Consider the following 20,420-nt stretch of genomic DNA (forward strand, 5'->3'; position numbering starts at 1 on the left):
CATATACACCGCACATCCAAAAATTCTAAGATGGGAAATGTTTGGCTCTTGACCAAAAGTCAATTGTAATGGGAAGAATTCATGATAATTGGTCGGCCTTATGCGCACAAGTGTTGTTGCATGCAAAATAGCATGCCCCCACATAGACACAGATAGCTTTGTGCTCATTAGTAATGGTCTAGCTATCAATTGTAGACGTTTAATCAATGATCCTGCTAGATCATTTTGAGTGTGAACATGCGCAACTGGATGTTCAATTGTTATACCAGTAAACATACAATAGTCATTAAATGCTTGAGATGTAAACTCACTAGCATTATCTACACGGATTGTGTTTATTGTATAGTCTGGAAATTGTTCTTTCAATCTTATTATTTGAGCCAGCAATCTCGCAAAAGTCATGTGTCGAGTTGATAATAAACACACATGTGACCATCATGTAGAAGCATCTATCAAGACCATATAATATTTAAAGGGTCCACATGCAGGTTGAATTGGTACACCTATATCACCCTGTATACGTTCCAGAAACGCAGGGGATTTAATTCCAACCTTAACTGTTGATGGTTTAATGATCAACTTTCTTTGAGAACAAACAGCACAAGAGAATTCCTTTGATTGAAGGATATATGGGCTCTTTAAGGTGTGCCCATGTGAATTCTCAATGATTTTGCACATCATATTAAATCCAGGATGGCCCAACCAGTCATGCCAAATGATAAAATCATTAAAATTAGTAAACCGTTTGTTTACTACTACGGCATGTGATTCAACTGTACTTATACTTGTATAGTACAACCTAGAAGAAAGTTCAGGTAATTTTTCATGCACAATTTTCTTCTCTACATTAATTGTAGTAATGTAAAGGTATTCAACCTTTCCTTCATTAGTCGTCTCAACATGATAACCATTTTGGCGAATAACTTTGAAACTTAATAAGTTTATTTGGGACTTAATACAATATAATGCATTATCAATGCTTAATATTGTCCCTCCAGGTAGTAATAAGGTCACTCTTCCAGAGCCCTCAATTAATTTTGTACTACCTGATATTGTGTTGACATATGCCATTTTCATAACCAAATTAGAAAAGTATTTTTTTTAATATTGTATGCGTTGTAGCACTATTAAGAAGGCATACATCTCCATTACTAATCTTGAATCCAACTGACAACTGGAAATTTCTATTAATTTTCATTAAAATAAAATACATTAAAAGAAGGAAGAAACAAAATTAACAACAAAAATTTAAATACTTCATCATGAATAACATAATAATTAAAAACACATAAGTAAAATATTATGAAATATTAACAGACTTCATTCCCCAGCTAAAAGATCAAACATCAGTTTCGATCTCCAAAGAAGTCATCAACTTCCATATGAGTAATGTCACCAAGGCCATCAAAAACATCATCCTTTAAAGCCAAATTTGCTTCAATATCCTTAATATATTTCTGAGATGTTCCCGGCTTATCATCACTTTAAGAGTCATATGTGACTCAGCTCGAGCATTGAAAGAGGAAGCACCACTTTTATTTCCTTTCTTTTTAAAAGAATTTTCATAGAGCCTTGTAAAATGCTCTTGTGTGCGACATTCATTCTTCCAATGGCCTTTCATGCCACAACGATGACAATTACTTTTATAGGGGTTATTTTGAGAACTCATGTTGTTCTCCCTTTTATTATGACCACCACCTTGACGATTAGTGTATCGTCTTTTATCTTTGTCACGTCCCCGTGCATTATTATAGCCCCGATGATCATCTCTTTTTACTTCAGATTGATCACGTGCTTCCACCACATTTGCCTCCGGTAATGGAGCAGCTCCAGTGGGACGAGCTTCATGATTTTTCATTAAAAGAGCATTATGTTGCTCAGCCACCAAAAGACATGAGATTAGTTCAGAATATTTCTGAAAACCCTTTTCACGATATTGCTGCTGCAATATCACATTTGAGGCATGGAAAGTAGCAAGTGTCTTTACCAACATGTCCTCATCTTTTATAGTCTCCCCACATAATTTTAACTGGGAGGTTATCCTGAATACAATAGAGTTGTATGCAATTACGTTCTTAAAATCTTGAAATCGTAAATGCATCCACTCATAACGAGCTCTTGGCAACAGTGTTGCCTTTAGGTGGCCATATCTCCCCTTTAAATCAGTCCACAATTCAAGTAGATCTTTTACCGTCAGATATTTAATCTTCAGGCCCTCATCAAGATGATGACGAAGGAAAATCATAGCATTCGCCTTATCTTGACTCGATGCTTCATTTCCCTGAGTAATAGTGGCATCAAGACCTTTAGCAGCCAAGTGAATCTCAGCATCGAGTACCCATGAAAGATAATTCTTTCCAGAAATATCTAATGCCACAAACTCAAGTTTGGATAAATTCGATATAATGAAATTATGAGAGAATATGTGAATCAAATAAAAATATTTATATAATACCTTTGCAAGTAGCAACTTCGTGCTGATAACGTTTTGTAAAGAAAGCTCAAAATATAAGAAGAAAAAGACAACAAATATAAGATAGAGGGGAAATTTTTTCTTATTCAAATGTATCATACAATGGTGAATGATATCTCTATTTATAGTGTTGAGATATCATAGTCAAAGGTCACCTTGAAATTATATATAGTTATCATCAAGGTTCATATCACCTTGAAATCTTATCACATTGGAAACACTAGTACTTGAATCCAATTAATTGTTGGATAACTCTAATGGATCGTCCAAATATACTATACAATGGATTTACAATAATAATCAAATGAACAAATCAGAATAAAAAATATTACATTAATAAATAATAACAATTATTATTATTATTATTATTATTATATTATTATTATTATTATCGTTATTATCAAAAAAAATTATGTAATAATATCCTTTTTATAAGTTGTATATATAATAAATTGAGAGAAATATTTGAAGCAATAAGATCTCCACTCCCCCAACCCCCACGTTATCTCTTATTCCTCATTTTTCCTCTTTTCATTCTTTCTTTTGTTTGCTTTTCTATTTTCTTTATTATTATTATTATTATTATTATTGTTATTTATTTATTTATTTATTATTATTATTATTATTATTAATAATAATAATAATAATAATAATATTTATCTCTTTCAATTTAATATTAAAATTAAATGTATTTAAATTTATTTTACAATATCTGAAATGACAAGTTTATGAAACAACAATAGTTCATTTAGGATATTTCTACCTATTGGTTTCTAATTCTAATCTAAAATTTAAAAAAAATCTAATATATTTCCAAATTTGAATACTTTTATTCTTTTAATTCAATTTTTCATAGCAATTTAAATTATCAAGTAACATTAATATTTCATTGACTTGCCATTTGGCTTAACCGTATTGCAAACTCTCCTCTCAGAGTATAAAACTGATATGAAATTTTATAAAGGAAAAAATAAAAATATCTCTGAAACTTTGTTTAATAGGTTTACTATGTTTTTGCTGTCAAAATGAAGTTAGTTTTACCATTATCATTACTTATTTCATCATATATACTCTTCATTTGATCCAAATTTATCCAAATTATCCAACAAAAAAAAAATTAGAAAAAACTCATTTCTTAATTTTAACCCAATGCCCCGACCCCTTTAATCTCATGACCAAATTTCCCTTGCCCATTCTCAATAGAACATTCTTTAGGGCTAAATAATTTTCAAATCCCCTCTTATAATGCAGTAGCTAATCTAATTATAGATGGTCGTCGTTGAGGTGAAGAATTTCGGTGGGTCGAGCTCAGCTTCTTCGTGCTCATCTTCCAGCTCCGATTCGGATTTACCAATTAGCTCTGTATTCACTGTCCAAATCATCAGAACTACTTGTTATTCGTATTTCTCTTATCTTCTCCTATCTTTAAAAGCACTGACCTCGAATTTAGAGTAGAATGCACATGATCTCATCAACAGTTTCCTACAAAAGAAGTAAATTGAAGAACAATGATAATGTAATTTTTCAATCTAGATAAAAAAAAATAAAGAACTTCTTAATAAAACGACCGAGACTTGCGAATAATCATTTGATACGAAAAAATCGATAAATGTATGTGGATCCTCAACATAACAGGAGCATAATTTGGACTTTCAGGGATAATCAAGAAGTTAACCATATCACATCATGAAGATAATCGGGTTATTTTAATTAAACTGGGCAATTTAAATTAATTTGGGGTTTTCCCGCAAATGAATGGTATGTATAGTGAAATTAGTAACCATAGATATAAAATTAAAGATATTATCAATATGATAAAAAAATACATTTTAAAATGTTAGTCAACGTTTTAGAGTTTGAATCTAACAATAAAAACCATGACAAATAATATTCCATGAAGAGAGTAATAAAACAAAATTGAAAGCTATTTTTAACATTTTCGCAATTTATATATATATATTAGAAATTTATTTCACCCAAAAAAATTAATACAATTCATCTTTTTCTGGTGTAGTCGAGTTGAGTTCACGTACAATTAGAAAAAGGTCAAATGAACGTGAATGACACGTAAACATTTGGCTGGTTACGTTTAAAGACGTATCCATTTTTTCCACTGTAAAACTAAAAACTAATTTTCGATAATAACGACACGTCACTTCCTAGTCTCCATCTCTACTCTTTAAAATTATTAAAAGTTGAACCAATTTAATCAACTACTTACTTATTTTGGATATAAAATACACTATGATAAATGCACTTGATTTATTGTTCTGATCACCATTACAATTTTCATACTCCACATTATAGAGTTCAAACAGAGGTCAAAAAAACAAAATTTAGTACAATTGCTTGACAAGTCAGGTAAAAAGTTTTTTTTTTTTTTTGCTGTTTTTCTTGTTAGTAAATATGGTGAAATTGGTTATTTTAATTAATTCTATGTGATCCTGTCAAAAATTTATTCTCATTTGATTTCTAGTTAGGTTTTTGTTCTGAGAGTACTGAAATGAAATAGCTTAAAGGAGATTAGTTGGAATTGTTGTTTTGTGATTATTTGAAAATTTATTTTGTTCTAATTCTTTTATTGCGTAATTTTAGCTTAGTGAGGATATGACCTTACGTAGTAGCTTGTGGTGGATATATATTAGGGGTAGTATGTTAGCAACTAGTAGAGCATTGTCTAGTTATTTTATAGTTTCTTGTCGTTCCATTTTTGTTACCATTTGTTGTTTCTTGCACTTTGATTATATCGTATTATTTTGTTGTTGTTGTTGTTGTTCAACATGCTTTGTTATGCTTTTATATCCGTTGCTTCGTTTCCTAGATTGCTTTGATTTGTTTTTTCTTTCGATGGTTTATCAGAAATAATCTCTCTACCTTTGATAGGGGTAGGGTCTGGGTGTGATCCATCCTCCCTAGACCCGAAGATGTAGGACACTACACTGCGTATGTTGATGTTGTTGCTAATATCTTCATTGTGTCTTTGTTTTGTCTCCAAGAATAATTTTGCCAAAATTTGATCAAGAACTACTTGGCCTTTGATAATGTTTGGAAATGGAGTGGTTGGTATACTCTCAGAGGCAACCAACAAGTGGGAAAGACGGGCTCCGCTGACTCCTTCACACTGTGCTAGACTGCTGCATGGTGGCAGGGGTAAGACCGGGGTGTCACGTATCATTGTGCAGCCATCTACGAAGCGCGTTCATCATGATGCTCTCTATGAAGATGTTGGATGTAAGATATCGGAGGACTTGTCGCAATGTGGTCTCATCTTGGGTATCAAACAACCCAAGGTGCTAAATTGTTTTCAAAAAAATGAAAATTTTGATTGACTTCTTGAGTTTTTCTTCTTGAGGTGATAATTGTTTAACCTGAATTGCAGTTGGAGATGATTCTTCCTGATAGGGCCTATGCCTTCTTCTCCCATACTCACAAGGCACAAAAGGAAAATATGCCTTTGTTGGATAAGGTATGTAGCTCTAATTCAAGTCAGCAATATTTACTGAACAGGCGTGGTAATTTTTTTCTCGAACATTAACATTTTCTATGGATATTTAGATCTTAGCTGAAAGGGCATCTCTGTTCGACTATGAGCTTATAGTTGAAGACACTGGAAAGAGGTTACTTGCATTTGGTAAATTTGCTGGTAGAGCTGGAATGATTGATTTTCTACGTGGATTGGGACTCTGTAAGCATTTTGTTTGTAACTTGAAAGATGATTTATTGAATTTTTTGTATAGTTTCTTGTTGGATTTTGCATTAACATAGACCCTGCTGTTTATCTTAGTTGTGGACTCCAGTAATGTGTGTGTGTGTATGTTCTTTTCTTCTTCTTTAGTTTTGGTGTTTTTACTAATACTTAATTTAAGGATGTGCATATCAGGGTATCTCAATCATGGCTACTCAACACCTTTTCTCTCACTCGGCTCATCTTACATGTACTCTTCATTGGCTGCGGCTAAGGCTGCAGTGATTTCTGTTGGTGAAGAGATAGCAACTATGGGACTTCCATCGGGAATCTGTCCACTTGTATTTGTTTTCACTGGTTCTGGAAATGGTACTGTTGATAGTAACTTAGGCTCACTAACTTCAGTTTATTGACATGTTTAGTTCAGCTTCTATTCAAGACATATTCTATTCGCCTATTCCTTGATCTACTCTTTTCACAATAAAATTTTGGGTAAATCTTGATATCCTTTGTAGTGTCTCGTGGTGCACAAGAAATTTTTAAGCTTCTTCCTCATACATTTGTGGATCCAAGAAAACTTCCAGAGCTACATGAGATGGTAAGATTGATCATACTTATTTAAGACAATGTAAACGATATTTGCTTTACTTGATTGAGTTTTTTCTCTTTGATTTTCCCACTTTACTTCACATGAGTCCGGCCGAGTTGATCTTTTGGTGGACCGGCCTGGTCCCGGCCTGGTCCCGGCCTGGCCCATTGACACCCTTAATTTCTGTTCACTTGGAGAAACTGTTTTACTAGCTGTTCTAGAGCTTGTAAATTCTATCTAGTGTGACATTTGAGATTTTGTTCATCTTACCAATTTTTTGATCAACAAGATACTCAAACGCCTATGATCTCCAAGATTCTTCATGCCACATGTCAAATCTTCACTTTCCATGTGTAGGCCAGGGATCTTACTCAATCGAAGCAACCATCAAAGAGAATCTTTCAAGTGTATGGTTGTGTAGCAACCTGCCAAGACATGGTGGAACATTTAAAACCTTCAAAATCTTTCAATAAGGTACATACTATAGTGTTTAAGTATGATTGTCTTCTTTATAATTTTCATTTTCTAAAATTAATAGAATGTGCACTTTATTTCCTTGTGTTATTAAAATAAGCATTGGATACATTTTAGGTCCTTCTCGCATAGGAGGTAATGAAATTCTTAGAAAAATAGAGTTGCAGATATGTGGCTAAAATCTGCTTAAATGATGAAATGTATCTTCATTATATTCTTTTGAGGAAAAAGCTAGTTAAATGTCCCCAATAGCCTAAGTGATGGGTATTTCTCCGTCTGTTGGAACCTTAAAAAAGTATCTGTTCTCACTAACTTGAATAAAGATAGCAAGGAGTCTTTCCTTCTTTAGATTTGGTAGTTTTATGGTCTTTATAGTTCTAAACATGGGAAGGACGAGAACTAAGTTTTAAGTTCGTGCACATTGTATTTGATACCTTTATATTTAACATCATTGAAAATGAAAGCATTCAAGTTCTTTGCCTGTCATGATGTTATCTTATGCATTAGGCTAACAGAATACTTATCATTCGTTCAGGCTGATTACTACACACATCCAGAGCAATACAAACCTGCTTTCCATGAGAAAATAGCTCCTTATGCATCTGTCATAGGTCAGTGATGATCAGGCATTTCGTGTTCATTTTCTAATCATCTTTAGGAAATCTAATTCAGTATCTAGTTTTACGTATTTCCTGCTTGCTCTGACTACACTAGATACATCATGAGCATGCAGTTGTTTTCATTAGTGAATCAAAGCTTTCAATGCTTGATTGTAAGACTCATCACCTAGAACTTTGTATAATATGGAAACCTAGTGTTTTCTTCATCATTTTATGAGTTCCGTAATAGTGTTACTAAAAGAAAATTTTCATATATAAAACTTACGATTTTGACATTCTTATGCAAGTAACTGAATCAGCAATCATTTAGCAGTTTTGTCATTTTTTCTTATTTTGACATTCTTATGTAATTTAACTTTGTTACACCAATTCTACTGTACCTAGTACACGAAATCTTTCAAGTTTTTTCTTTTTATAGTGTTTTCAAGCATTTTGTGAAAATGCGTGTTTGGTAATCCTCCCTGCTTCTTCCAGTAAATTGTATGTACTGGGAGAGAAGGTTTCCTAGGTTGTTAACTACTAAACAGATTCAAGACCTTATGAAAAATGGATGCCCACTTGTTGGAATCTGTGACATAACTTGTGACGTGGGAGGGTCAATTGAGTTCATCAACCAAACCACATCAATAGACTCACCTTTCTTCAGGTACTTTTAGCTTGTTATGAAGATTCTATAGTATCTTTCAGTATGCTACTTCCGTTTCGAATAATACTTTATATACTGCTTCTCACTTTACTTGGAAATATTTCTTTTACTCAGCATTTTATGTTCATTTCCAATTTAATTTACAATGATGCATCTAAGGTCATTACAATTTGTTGAACATGGATTCTAGGTATGAACCTTTCAACGATTCGTATCATTATGACCTAGAAGGTAAAGGTGTGATGTGTTCAGCTGTAGATATTCTTCCCACTGAGTTTGCGAAAGAGGTAATCTCAACATCAAGCGCTACCAACTATAGTTATCGATTTGTCTTTATATCTATGAGTTTATGATATCTGTACCTATGCTATTCTTTGATGTAATAGGCATCCCAACATTTCGGAGATATTCTGTCCCACTTTATTGTAAGCTTAGCTTCCTTTAGAAATCTTGAAGAGTTACCTGCACACTTGAAGAGAGCTTGCATAGCCCATTATGGAGGTCTTACTCAGTTGTATGAATACATACCTCGAATGCGGAAATCTGATCTAGAGTAAGTCATTCATCGTAACTTTATTCTTTTTTATTGTGCTTCTTATCTCCACTCTTTTAGGAACCACTGGATAATTCACGTGTTGAATTGTCGTCAGCAATAGGTATTTTCTGGTCTTGATATACTGTATTCCTCAACCAGTTATTTTCTTGTGCATAGGTCAAATCCTCAACTAGAGTGAAATGACTAAAAAATCCATTTCATATCTATGATAAATAACTGTCTCTTATGTTACCACCATCCGTTCTTAACTTGTTTATCGTTGCACAAATGAAATAATATTAAACTTTTAATATGCGTTGATGTCCATAAGTTCTGAAAAGCATATAACATACCCGTTGAAATAATATTTCTGGAGCTGATATGAAGTACTAGCTTGTATTTTCTAATATGAAGTAATGATGTTCTGTTATCCTTTGACTGGCAGTGACCCTTCAATAGTTCTTTCAAATTCCAATGGGAACGGGAGGAAGTACACCGTATTGGTAAATTCCGATGTGTTCTTTATTTTATTATTGTTGTTAATTGAGCATATGGATATACAATTTGGATTAGTTATATTAATCTGATACAGAAATGGGTTTGAAGAAGGCTAAGAAAAAGGTGTGATCTCAAAACAGGCAACCACTGTCTAAAACTTGTTTTTCATGTAGTAAGTTAGACTATTGGCCCAACTTCCACAATTTGCTTATCTTGAAAAGTATTTTTTTGGCAAAATGGAGTTTTCGAGGAAGAACTTTCAGATAGTTGCAATCTGTGTTTGGCCAAATCATTTAAGAAGCACTTTCGTAAGTACTCCCTCTGTCAACTATTGTTTGGCTGTCCAAAATTAATTGTCAATTTAAACAATCAAGAAACAATTAGTCACTTTTTTCCAATTTTGCCCTTACTTATTACATAACTATTGGTTTCAAAAAGTAGTCATTTTAAAGTTACAAGACTACTTTAATGTGAAAAAAAATTGATTTTACACTTCTCAAAAAGTACAAACCATTTTAATAATGATTGAGAATAGGTTATATTAGTCAAATTGCACCTTATATTAAATTTTTCTTAACGGTTGTGCATGATCTTATCCTGACAAACAATAGTGGACAGAGGGAGTATAATATAGAAGCAATTTTTCCAAAAGTGCTTGAGGCTCAAATGACGAAAAGGACATGTAAAGATTCACTTTAGAATTAGTATAATTAAATAGATAAGTGGATTGAATATGTTGAGGTTGATTTTGACATATACCTAATTGTCCACATTGGATGAGGCTAGATTTTGTCTATATTGTTGTGATTGTTAGGTAATTGAAAATTTTAATAGGGGTTTTCTTATCCTATTTACTTCTTTAATTAGTAAGTGCAGCTAGTTGTTTCTACTCACTGCTGAGTTAAGAATGAAATATATAATTTTCTTACTTCTTTGATGATCTTATTGTCTTATGCTTGTACTCCATGATCTGAAATTGACAGGTATCTCTAAGTGGTCATTTGTTTGATAAATTTCTCATAAACGAGGCGTTGGATATTATTGAAGCAGCAGGTGGCTCCTTCCACTTGGTGAAGTGCCAAGTTGGTCAAATCACAACTGATTCGTCATACTCAGAATTGGAGGTTACTTTATTTCTAACCTTGTTTTACCTTGAAAGAGAAGGAATGTTTATCAAACATATAAATGCAGTTGTTTTATTAGATGAATACTTAGATCAAAGAGAGTTAAAATGAAAATTCATTGCCTAACATGAGAAATTTGTGGAATCTACAAACTTACTTGAAAGTGTTGGTCCATGTTTTATATTTTCGAAACTTGTAAAAATTTTGTTCATTATTTTTGAAGATTCGGAAACCTCTCTAAATTCATGAGGTAGTGGTAAGGTCTGCATACATACTACCCTAATTCCCACACCCCACTTGAGGGATTTCACTAGGTATGTTGTTGTTGTTTTTGTTGTCTCTTTGAAGATCCAATAGAGCTATTTACTGAAAAACAACCCTGCAATCATACACCACTAAAAAATTTGTGGCAGCTATTCTGTCTCACTACATATGCTGGAGGGATATGCATATTCTTGCATCATGCTCTATCCAAATGCACCAAACACGAACAAGAAACAGACATTACATAGTCTTCAAGATGTTAGTATTCCAAAACCCCCAAAACATAATAGTTGTTACTATACTTCTCTCATGAACATGTCATATTCCCATATTTTAGCAGTGCTGCAGTTTCACTTCCTAGTGCTCTGGCCTTTTATCGTACTTTTATCTTCAGGCTATAGTTGTTCTATTTGTTGGAGAAGTGTTCTCACAAATGAATACAATTAAGCTACATAACTACTTTTTCTTTGATCATAAAAATTGTGTGAACTTCTCGTCATTTTCATGCTTCTGTTACCTACTGGCGTTTTTTGCTTTTCATAGCCGGAAATATTTTAACAGAATAGAGCTTCTTAGCTTTGGCATAAGAGAGTTCAATCTTCTGATGTCTCGTCTCTTTTTCGAGATAGTCTGAAAGAAACAAAGCAATGAATTTCTCCTGAGAATTACACGGGTTTCTATAGACTGTCAAGGTAGCCAAAAACAAAGACGAAAACGCCAATTACTTTCTGGTGTCACTTTAAAACTTTCAGGTTCTTGTTGATAAATCCTAAAGCTACAGTTCGATTTTTCAGTGTCAAAACAAAACTTCAAGTTGTGATTTTCATGCTGTTCTTGGTTAAGGTGCTTGTTTTTTGTGGTTTTTTCAGTCATGATATTTACCTCTAAATGATGCAAAACTTGATGATTCTTACTTCCCTTCTGCTTTCATTATTTGGGACAGGTTGGAGCTGAAGATAAATCTGTTTTAGATAAAATAGTCGATTCTTTAACTTCCCTTGCTAATTCAAGCAACTCTTTGGGATCTCAAGACAAGGAAAACAACATATCTTTGAAGGTTGGGGAATTCCAAGAAACAATCATGGATGAGAAGTATGATTCAAAGAAGGTCTTAATTTTAGGTGCTGGTCGGGTTTGCAGACCAGCTGCAGAACTTTTAGCGTCAATTGGTAGCACGACATCTAGGCAATTTCCTAAATCATCTGTAACGGCTGATTTTGAAGAGCAAAATTGTGTCCAAGTGATTGTTGGTTCTTTGTACTTGAAGGATGCGGAGGAGGTATGCATGTATATCAATTTTCATGTGACTTCATTGATCACTCTTATTTAAAAAGGAACTCGAGATTTCATTTATGTACATTGGAAGTTTGATGGTGTCTTTTCACTAACAAAACTTCATATAAATCTGTGTCTTCGTTGTCCTAATATCTTATTTTAGAGATTGTGTAAGATTTATTTGTTTTTTGTGATTTTATTTCTGTACATTGGAAGTTCGATGGTATGTTTTAACAAATCTTCATATAAGTTTGTGTCTTCATTGTCCTAATATTATATTTTTAAAGGATTGTTAAGATTTATTTCTTCTTATGTTCTCGTCTTTTTTCCACATCATATTATATATGCTCGTCTTCTTTGATTCTTCTCTCCAGATTCTTCGTTTACCAGCTTTGTTTCTGCAGTTAATGTTTTTTCCTGCCCCTGTGTCCATGGCTATGGTTTTTCTGTTCTTTTCTTGTTTGATTTGGATATGTTACAGCATGAAGTGACAATCTGTATTTGATATTGTTATCAATTATCTATTGTATTGTCCATTTACTGCATCTTGATTATAGACAATATAGTTTCATCTACTATTTGCATGTTATGGTTTGAGCTCTATGTTTTCGCTTATAGACCTCTATGCTTTATTTTTTTCTGTTATTAATTGGGTTTTAGTAGTACAGGTTACTAAAGTTATTCCAAATGCAAAAGCAATTCAGCTTGACATTACGAGTCACGAGTCTCTTTCTAGCTGGATCGCAGAGGTATTGCCTTTTGATTGCGTATTGTGGTGAAATATTCTTCTTTTTGAAAAAAATGGCCTTTAAGACAAGAAGTGGTAGTGCAAGGGTATTTTATGTTTTGTGAAGCCTTCCCTAATACTTAACATAGCGCTAGGTCTCTTTGATTTTATGTATGTTGTCAATAAGTGACTCTGTCTCATGCTGTTAGTTTTGTCATCGAGCAGGTTGATGTTGTCATCAGCTTACTGCCTCCTAGCTGCCATGGTGTTATAGCAAAGGCATGCATTGAGGTATTTGTTTTCCCATCGTTTCCTTTCTTTCTTATGGGTATCATCTCCTTGTAATTACAGATTCCTATCATCTATGGATAATAAAAGATGGCCCTGATGAATGGTAAAGCTAGAAGTGTTGACTACCTCTTGAACAGTTTGATTTCTAGATAGATAAAATGTAAATCAGTTCTTGAATTTTCGTTAGAAGTCTACGGGTGCAAAAGTCCCTTTGACGATGCCTGAGGATGGTGAACAACAATGTAATAGACCTTTCAGGGTTATAAGCCACATAAAAAGAAGTGCCCTAGATTGTGCTACTGAAACAAATGAATCTTGAATAATTTTATGAGTCATAATTCAATCAAATGTACCGAACCATGGGCCAAGAAATCAGTCCTTACAACTTTTTCTGAGGAAAAATGTCAACATTTATAAACTAAAATATCTCTAGAACACTCATGAACTTCTGATTTACTCATACTAAAGTGCAACTTGAAATCTACTGATGCAGCTGAAGAAACATCTCGTCACGGCTAGCTACGTTGATGATTCTATGTTAAAGCTAGACCAAGATGCAAAATCTGCTGGAATTACTATTCTTGGTGAAATGGGCTTGGACCCAGGAATAGGTAACCTTCACCTCACAAAATCAAATGTTCTACAGTTCCATTTTTTTGTGTGTGACAAAGTTGACCTCAGTTAAATGTTCTCCTGTATATAAGTAGCTTGAATAAGACCGTCAATGAATTTGTTTGAAACTTCTTCACGGTATGATATTTCCTCTGAATGTGATTGTGCATAACCTGTGTTAATGGATACAGATGGTACTGCATTTCCAAGTTCGAGAAAATAAAAGTAGTGCCATACAATACTCATGAATAGCTATGATCCCTTAAGTTTGTCAATAATGAGCACATGTTTTGGTCTTCATCAAATATTTGACTCGTCTCTGGTTGTTAGATTTTACGGAAACTAAACAAAGAAAGATTAACCAAGATATACCGTAAAGTCCCATCAAACTCCAGAAACTACTACACCAAAAATTCTCATATACTAGGTGTATGCTAAAATTTGGATAGTCTTTTACAACAAAAATATCCAATGTTCTATACCAAGGGGCAGATAGTACAGTGTTATTAGTCTAAATCTTTCGTGGGAAGACAATTATGGTTTTACCAATCATACGCTAACAGTGGCACATATTTTATTGTAGATCATATGATGGCGATGAAAATGATCAACGAAGCCCATGCAGCAAAGGGAAAGATCAGGTCTTTCGTTTCTTACTGTGGTGGTCTTCCCTCTCCAGCTGCTGCCAACAATCCATTAGCTTATAAGTTCAGGTATGCCTACTAATTCAATTGAATGTTGATTCAATCAGATTGCCTTTTCAATATTGAGAAGCTCAATTGTGTTAGCTTCTTGTTACGACATATTTGCAAAAAGCTGTGGGGTATTTCTTCTGCTTTTGATTACACATCTCAATCATTCTACTCATTATTAATATTGTTATGTTGAAACAATATCTAGTTGGAGTCCAGCCGGAGCTATACGAGCTGGGTGGAATCCAGCAGCCTACAGGTATCAAGGGGAAATTATCCATGTCGAAGGTGAGTTGTTTAGCATAAGAACTGTTTTGATTTCTATCCCATGAAGAAGTATATTGTACTTAAAAAGTCTAAAACAACTTCAGAATCTACTTCTACTTGCCTTTGTATATCCCTAGACAATCTTAAAGAGTTTACGCCCTCATTATATGTTTTTGGTCTCTCGCAGCCAAAATTAATAGCTTCGTCTCCCATGATAATCCATACTAGCTTTCCAAATTTCCAACTGGCATCTGACAAATTATCTCCACCATTCATGCACAATTGGCATTGGTGGTGGTTGTCATATATGCTTTACTAACAATATATTAAATGCAGGTCAGAACCTTTATGATTCAGCTGCAAAGCTTCGTCTTCCTGATTTTCCAGCCTTTGCATTAGAGTGTATACCAAATCGCAACTCCTTAGTGTATGGAGACTTGTATGGTATATCAGAAGAAGCATCTACCATCTTCCGAGGAACACTACGCTATGAAGGCAAGTTACATTTACTGGGCTTCATACGAGGCTCTTGGTTAAAGAGTCTCCAGTTCTGACCAATGGCTCAAATGAGATGGGGAATAATGGCAATAGAAAGAAGGCTTTAAAATATTTCTTATATCCATATAATGCATTAAAACGAGAAAAATAGAACGTACAAAAGAAGTTGAAACACCAAATAATCTGTTTTATGGTTTTGGCAAGTCAACTATTCTTGTCAATTGTGTCACTACATCGTCTAAAAGCTTTTATTTATTTATTTATTTAGGTCAGTAAGACACCACTAACATGGGAGCACCTACTTCTTTTTCTTAGTCAAGCATGTGGAATATATTTTGTAAATGACAACCTTGTGGGATGGTTTTATTTATTTGTTTCACTCCTTAAAAAGATTGAACTTTGAATACAACTCAAGTGTGAAATTCTTTAGGATTGTGGGAGTAATAGACTAAATTGTATTCATATACTCAGATTTTTGGTTAACATCTTAAAAATCGATATTTTCCGCAGGTTTTAGTCAAATAATGGGGACACTTGTGAAGATAGGATTCTTCAGTACAGAATCTACTCTGATTCTTAAGGATGGGATCAGACCCACGCACAGCACGTTTTTGCTTGGACTTCTTGGGATCGATGGAAAGATGTTGCCTGAATCAGTAATTGATGAAAAATACATCACAAATAGGATATTAGCTCTTGGGCGTTGCACAGACAAGGACACTGCAGTCAATACAGCAAAAACAATAATGTAAGTTGAAAACGACTATTTAAGGTCAATCAGTTCTACTTGAAGCATTGAACAAGTATGTTCTTTAAAGCGAATATGTTGGTATAAAATGTTAAGTATTGTTTGTTATTCGTAAGAAACATGTTTTGGTTGAATGATAAAGAGTTTACTTAATATCCAAATAGCTTTTTGGGATTCCAAGAGCCCACGGAAATACCATCATCCTGCAAATCTCCATTTGAAGTAACATGTTTGCGCATGGAAGAGAAATTAGCATACTCCAAAACAGAGAAGGTAGTTCTCATAATCACTTTTTATGTCAACTTATTACATGCCAGATTACCACTAATATCACTTGTCTCAGGATATGGTACTTTTACACCATGAAGTGGTAGTAGATTACCCAGACGACCATGCTGAAACTCATAGATCGACACTCTTGGCAATGGGGAGGACGGAGAGCGGGAAAACCACCATGGCCATGGCTCTAACAGTAGGGATTCCAGCAGCCACCGGAGCTCTGGTATTCTTCTATTTAATATTTGCATAATTTTCACACAAGCATCTCTGTATTATGGATGAATCAATAGTTTACTCGCTTTTGCCAATTTCAGCTATTACTTGCAAACAAGATTAAAGCAAATGGTGTATTAAGGCCTATTGATCCAGAAGTCTATGAGTCAGGTAGTTCAGCACCCTTGGTTTCTAATTTTTTTCTAGGGAGAAAAAATATGTGCCAATAATGCATTGCTTGCATAGAAATGGATAATTCACGTTCACGTATCACTAGGGAGGGCCTTGGGTAACTAGTGAAGTTGTCATTTGACCATGAGGTTACTAGTTCAAAACCTATGACAACAGCCTCTTGCAGAAATGCAAGGTAAGGTTCCACACAATAGACTCTCATGGTCCGACCCTTCCCCGGATCCCGCGCATAGCGAGAGCTTAGTGCGCCGAGTTACCTTTTTTCAAGCAAACAAATGAACTCCTATGTGTGTTTAAGTTGAAATTTTGTGCCTATTTTTATCATTTATCAGCTCTGGTTGTAATTGTAAAAACTGTTGAGTGACATTATACTTTATTTTTTAAAAATTTACAGCACTGGATATTTTGGAAGCATATGGTTTCGAGTTGCTGGAGAAGATTGAATAATCAATAATGACATGTAATTTGTACAAGTTGGTTCTAGTATTACCAATTTGATATCAAAAGTTCTTTTTTCTAAAGGGCATCATACTGGTGTAAAGAGATCCAATTAATGAAAATAAAGTTGTATATAATATAAGAACTAAGTAAAGTGTCCGCACTTCGCGCATGGTATATTTCTTTAATTAGGTCTCTCATTATCGTAGGCTAATATTCTCATTTTAGAGTGACTACACACTGATTTGTGAATAATATATTATTCCTTTCTCTTTTTACCTTTTCCTATAGATGTTTAAACATTTTATCATGACTTATTCCCTTTTATGCAAGGTCTATATATAAAAGTGTTATGCATCTTATTGTTTTCGTTGTTGCTTTGACAAGTTGATTGAAATACAGAATCACGTCTCCTTTAGTTTGACGAAAAAACAATAAATTGAATGAGATGAAAAGAACTGGATAATGAAAACCCAAAGGAAAATTATATTTGAATTTCCCTTTTATTTCTTAAGAAGCCTTATGAAAGTTGTTATATTATGACTCGAAATAAATAGAGTTAACAGTTAAAAAACATGTGAATTAGTGTTCTTTTTTCTATTTGAAATATCACTACTTATGTTTACATGAGTGGTTGGTTCGGGTTTTTTATATATCAAATCAAACCATTTTTATCGGATTTTTAAATTATAAACCAAATAATAAAACTTGGGTTTTTTCTGATATTTTCGAGTTTATTGATAAAGTATTCATACAAAGATATAATTTACTTGTATTTCAAATATTTCTTTGGTCCTATCAAAATACAACTATTTAAGGTGTATCTTAAGAAATATAACACAAAAAATGATATGAGTAATGACACTAAAATAACCAACAAAAAAAAAATAATAATGAAATCACGTAAAATAAATATTTCAAATTTACAAGTCATAATTTAAAAGTAATAAATAATGCTAAGATAAGTTTAATAAGTATTAGTTACATGACTAAATAATAAAGGAAATTAAAATTAGATTATGTATTTGAATTGTCTAAACCAATGTAAAATCAAAGCAAAAATATTTAATATTATTGTTATTATTAATGTTGAATTGATTTTTATTTTGCATAGTATTAATTTGATTTTGATTTAATCTTTATTATAATTACCAACATCTGTGGATTATTTTAATGAACCATTCAGAATTATAAGTTTCAAGCTTGAAATAATATATTAAAAGAAAAAAAACTATGAAAGTATAAGAAATATTTAAAAATTATATCAAAGTAAATATTTTTATGTATAAAATAAAAAATTAAAATTATATATAAAATGTCGGGTTAAATTTTTTTTTAGTTAAAACCAAATCAATCCAAATATAGTCGGTATATCAAGCCAAGTCAAATCAACCACTAGTCCTTTTTTTCCTCTCAATTTGACTCGATTTGCAAATTGATTCCATTTTCGGTTCAATTTTGTACACCCCTTTTATGTATTAAATCAACTCTAAGTTGTTCCCTTTACTATACTAGTTTTTTGACACATGTGTTGCACATGATTATCAGTTTCAAAAAATATTTTATAGTAAGTAGTATTGCTTATTTAAGCGAAGATTTGAATATTAAGTTTATCAAAAAATAATACTCCATCCGTTTAAAAAAGAGACCTAGTTTAACTTGAAACAGGGTTTAAGACAATAAAGAAGAATTTTGAAAAATTTATTAGTTAAATGCAATTATGTATACATTTATTTCAATTTAATGAGGTTCAATAATATAATTAGTTTTATCTCACTAATATTACCTTATAGATAATATTTATTTTGTATTTTTCTTGTAATATAACCAGATGTGCTTTGCATGTGTATTCTACATTAAAATGTTTAGATATCATATGAACATGAGCAGAGAATAACTACATTTTATATATTCACATATTTTCACATAGAGTTTTTTTATTTAAAAAGAAAAAAAAGAACCCTAAATATTTTAAAATAATATATTTTGAAATTAGAAGATCTCGTTACTTGATAACACATTTGTGACATATAAAATACTTTAATTTAAGTACAATTACCTACCGAAATACAAATATATATTTGCACAAATAAAAATATTTATCTCATAAATTAGGTATTGAATAAATAATAAAAATTAAACTAATATAAACTTCAACATGCGTTATTGCAAGTCATATGAACTTTGTTCATCTAAAATACTGAAATATTAAGAAATAGTAAATAAGTAAAACAAAAGGAATATGTTTATTTAGTACTAATTATTTTGAAGCAAACTTCCTGAAAGTCTAAATCACATAATAACATTGATAAATATACTCATTCTTTTGTCTTGAGTATCAAAAACAAATCATAACAATTCTCTATATTTTGGGGGGAAATAGATATTTATAAGCATATATCTACATCACAAGAAAAATTGTTAACAAAAACAAATAAATTTAGACTAACATCATGTTAACTTCATATATGGGAACATTACATACTATTATATATTTTAAGAAAAATAACAATTATTATATCATCAAAATTATATTATTTTCCTCAAGTACTCGAGGTTATGAATTATACCCTCTTAGGATAGAACGACATACTTCATCAGAATAGTGTATCTCATATTCCTCTAAACTTTGAACTCAATGAACGAAAATAAATCACAAAAAAAATATTTAAAATGCAAGAAGAAGAAGAGGAGTAGAAGTTTTAAAAAAAATTGTGGTTGAAAAATGTGAAGAACTCCCTCTATTTATAGTTAACAAAGGGTAGTATGAACAAATATTTTATTGCGTTTTATCTGGAAAATCATGACCTTTCCGAGAAGTCACAACACTTTGAAAAAGTCACAACTCTTTAGAAAAGTCACATCTTATTGAAAAAGTCAACTTTTTAGAAAAGTCACAACTTATTGAAAAAAATTACAACTCATCAAAAAGTTACAGCTTATCAAAAAATCACAATCCTTTGAAAAAAGTCACAATTTATCAAAAAAAATTACAACTCATTGAAAAATAACAAGGAATATTATAGTAAATTAATATTCAAGTTAGAAGCTTATACTTTTAAGGTAATATAGATATAAATAGATGGTTAGTGTATACATTTACAATAGGTATGCAAGGAAGGAGAGAACACTTAAAGAAAATAGCCAGTTTGTATTATCTTCTTAAGAAAAAGAGGACAAATGTTGAATAATGAATTTAAAAATTATGTTTTCTTAGATGGATGCACAATATCTTTTGTTACTCCCTAAATCTTATAATGAGATATCATAACAAAATATT

At 32.3% G+C, this 20,420-nt stretch overlaps 2 protein-coding genes and 1 long non-coding RNA gene across 3 annotated transcripts; 1 reads left to right on the forward strand and 2 right to left on the reverse strand.

Moving 5' to 3' along the window:
* Window positions 1–1,420: 1,420 nt before the first annotated feature.
* LOC101256103 (uncharacterized) lies at window positions 1,421–3,374 on the reverse strand. The gene is made up of 2 exons (XM_004243029.1): window positions 3,368–3,374; window positions 1,421–2,367 (listed from the first exon to the last, which is right to left on the reverse strand). The coding sequence occupies exons 1-2, from the start codon at window positions 3,372–3,374 to the stop codon at window positions 1,421–1,423; spliced, it is 954 nt and encodes a 317-aa protein (XP_004243077.1).
* Window positions 3,375–3,502: 128 nt separating this feature from the next.
* Window positions 3,503–4,183, reverse strand: LOC138337279 (uncharacterized). The gene is made up of 2 exons (XR_011210863.1): window positions 3,913–4,183; window positions 3,503–3,833 (listed from the first exon to the last, which is right to left on the reverse strand). It is a non-coding gene; the product is annotated as an uncharacterized lncRNA (long non-coding RNA).
* Window positions 4,184–4,588: 405 nt separating this feature from the next.
* LOC101261722 (alpha-aminoadipic semialdehyde synthase) lies at window positions 4,589–17,418 on the forward strand. Its single transcript, XM_004242854.5, has 25 exons — window positions 4,589–4,834; window positions 5,470–5,763; window positions 5,853–5,939; window positions 6,029–6,158; window positions 6,354–6,527; window positions 6,674–6,756; window positions 7,105–7,221; window positions 7,757–7,832; window positions 8,316–8,487; window positions 8,678–8,774; window positions 8,874–9,040; window positions 9,468–9,525; window positions 10,504–10,644; window positions 11,852–12,187; window positions 12,852–12,932; window positions 13,136–13,201; window positions 13,695–13,812; window positions 14,397–14,526; window positions 14,714–14,793; window positions 15,109–15,267; window positions 15,781–16,018; window positions 16,183–16,291; window positions 16,362–16,520; window positions 16,612–16,681; window positions 17,097–17,418. The coding sequence occupies exons 2-25, from the start codon at window positions 5,515–5,517 to the stop codon at window positions 17,147–17,149; spliced, it is 3,150 nt and encodes a 1,049-aa protein (XP_004242902.1). The 5' UTR covers window positions 4,589–4,834; window positions 5,470–5,514; the 3' UTR covers window positions 17,150–17,418.
* Window positions 17,419–20,420: the final 3,002 nt, after the last annotated feature.

Source organism: Solanum lycopersicum, chromosome 7 (genome assembly GCF_036512215.1).
Source record: "Solanum lycopersicum chromosome 7, SLM_r2.1".
Lineage (NCBI taxonomy): Eukaryota > Viridiplantae > Streptophyta > Magnoliopsida > Solanales > Solanaceae > Solanum > Solanum lycopersicum.

Excerpts from the sequence above, each read along its gene's own strand:
- LOC101261722 (XM_004242854.5), top strand. The coding sequence starts at position 5,515 with ATGTTTGGAAATGGAGTGGTTGGTATACTCTCAGAGGCAACCAACAAG. Across the intron at positions 15,268-15,780 it reads AGGAACACTACGCTATGAAG|GTTTTAGTCAAATAATGGGG; the intron begins GCAAGTTACATT and ends TATTTTCCGCAG. Across the intron at positions 16,521-16,611 it reads CAGCAGCCACCGGAGCTCTG|CTATTACTTGCAAACAAGAT; the intron begins GTATTCTTCTAT and ends TGCCAATTTCAG.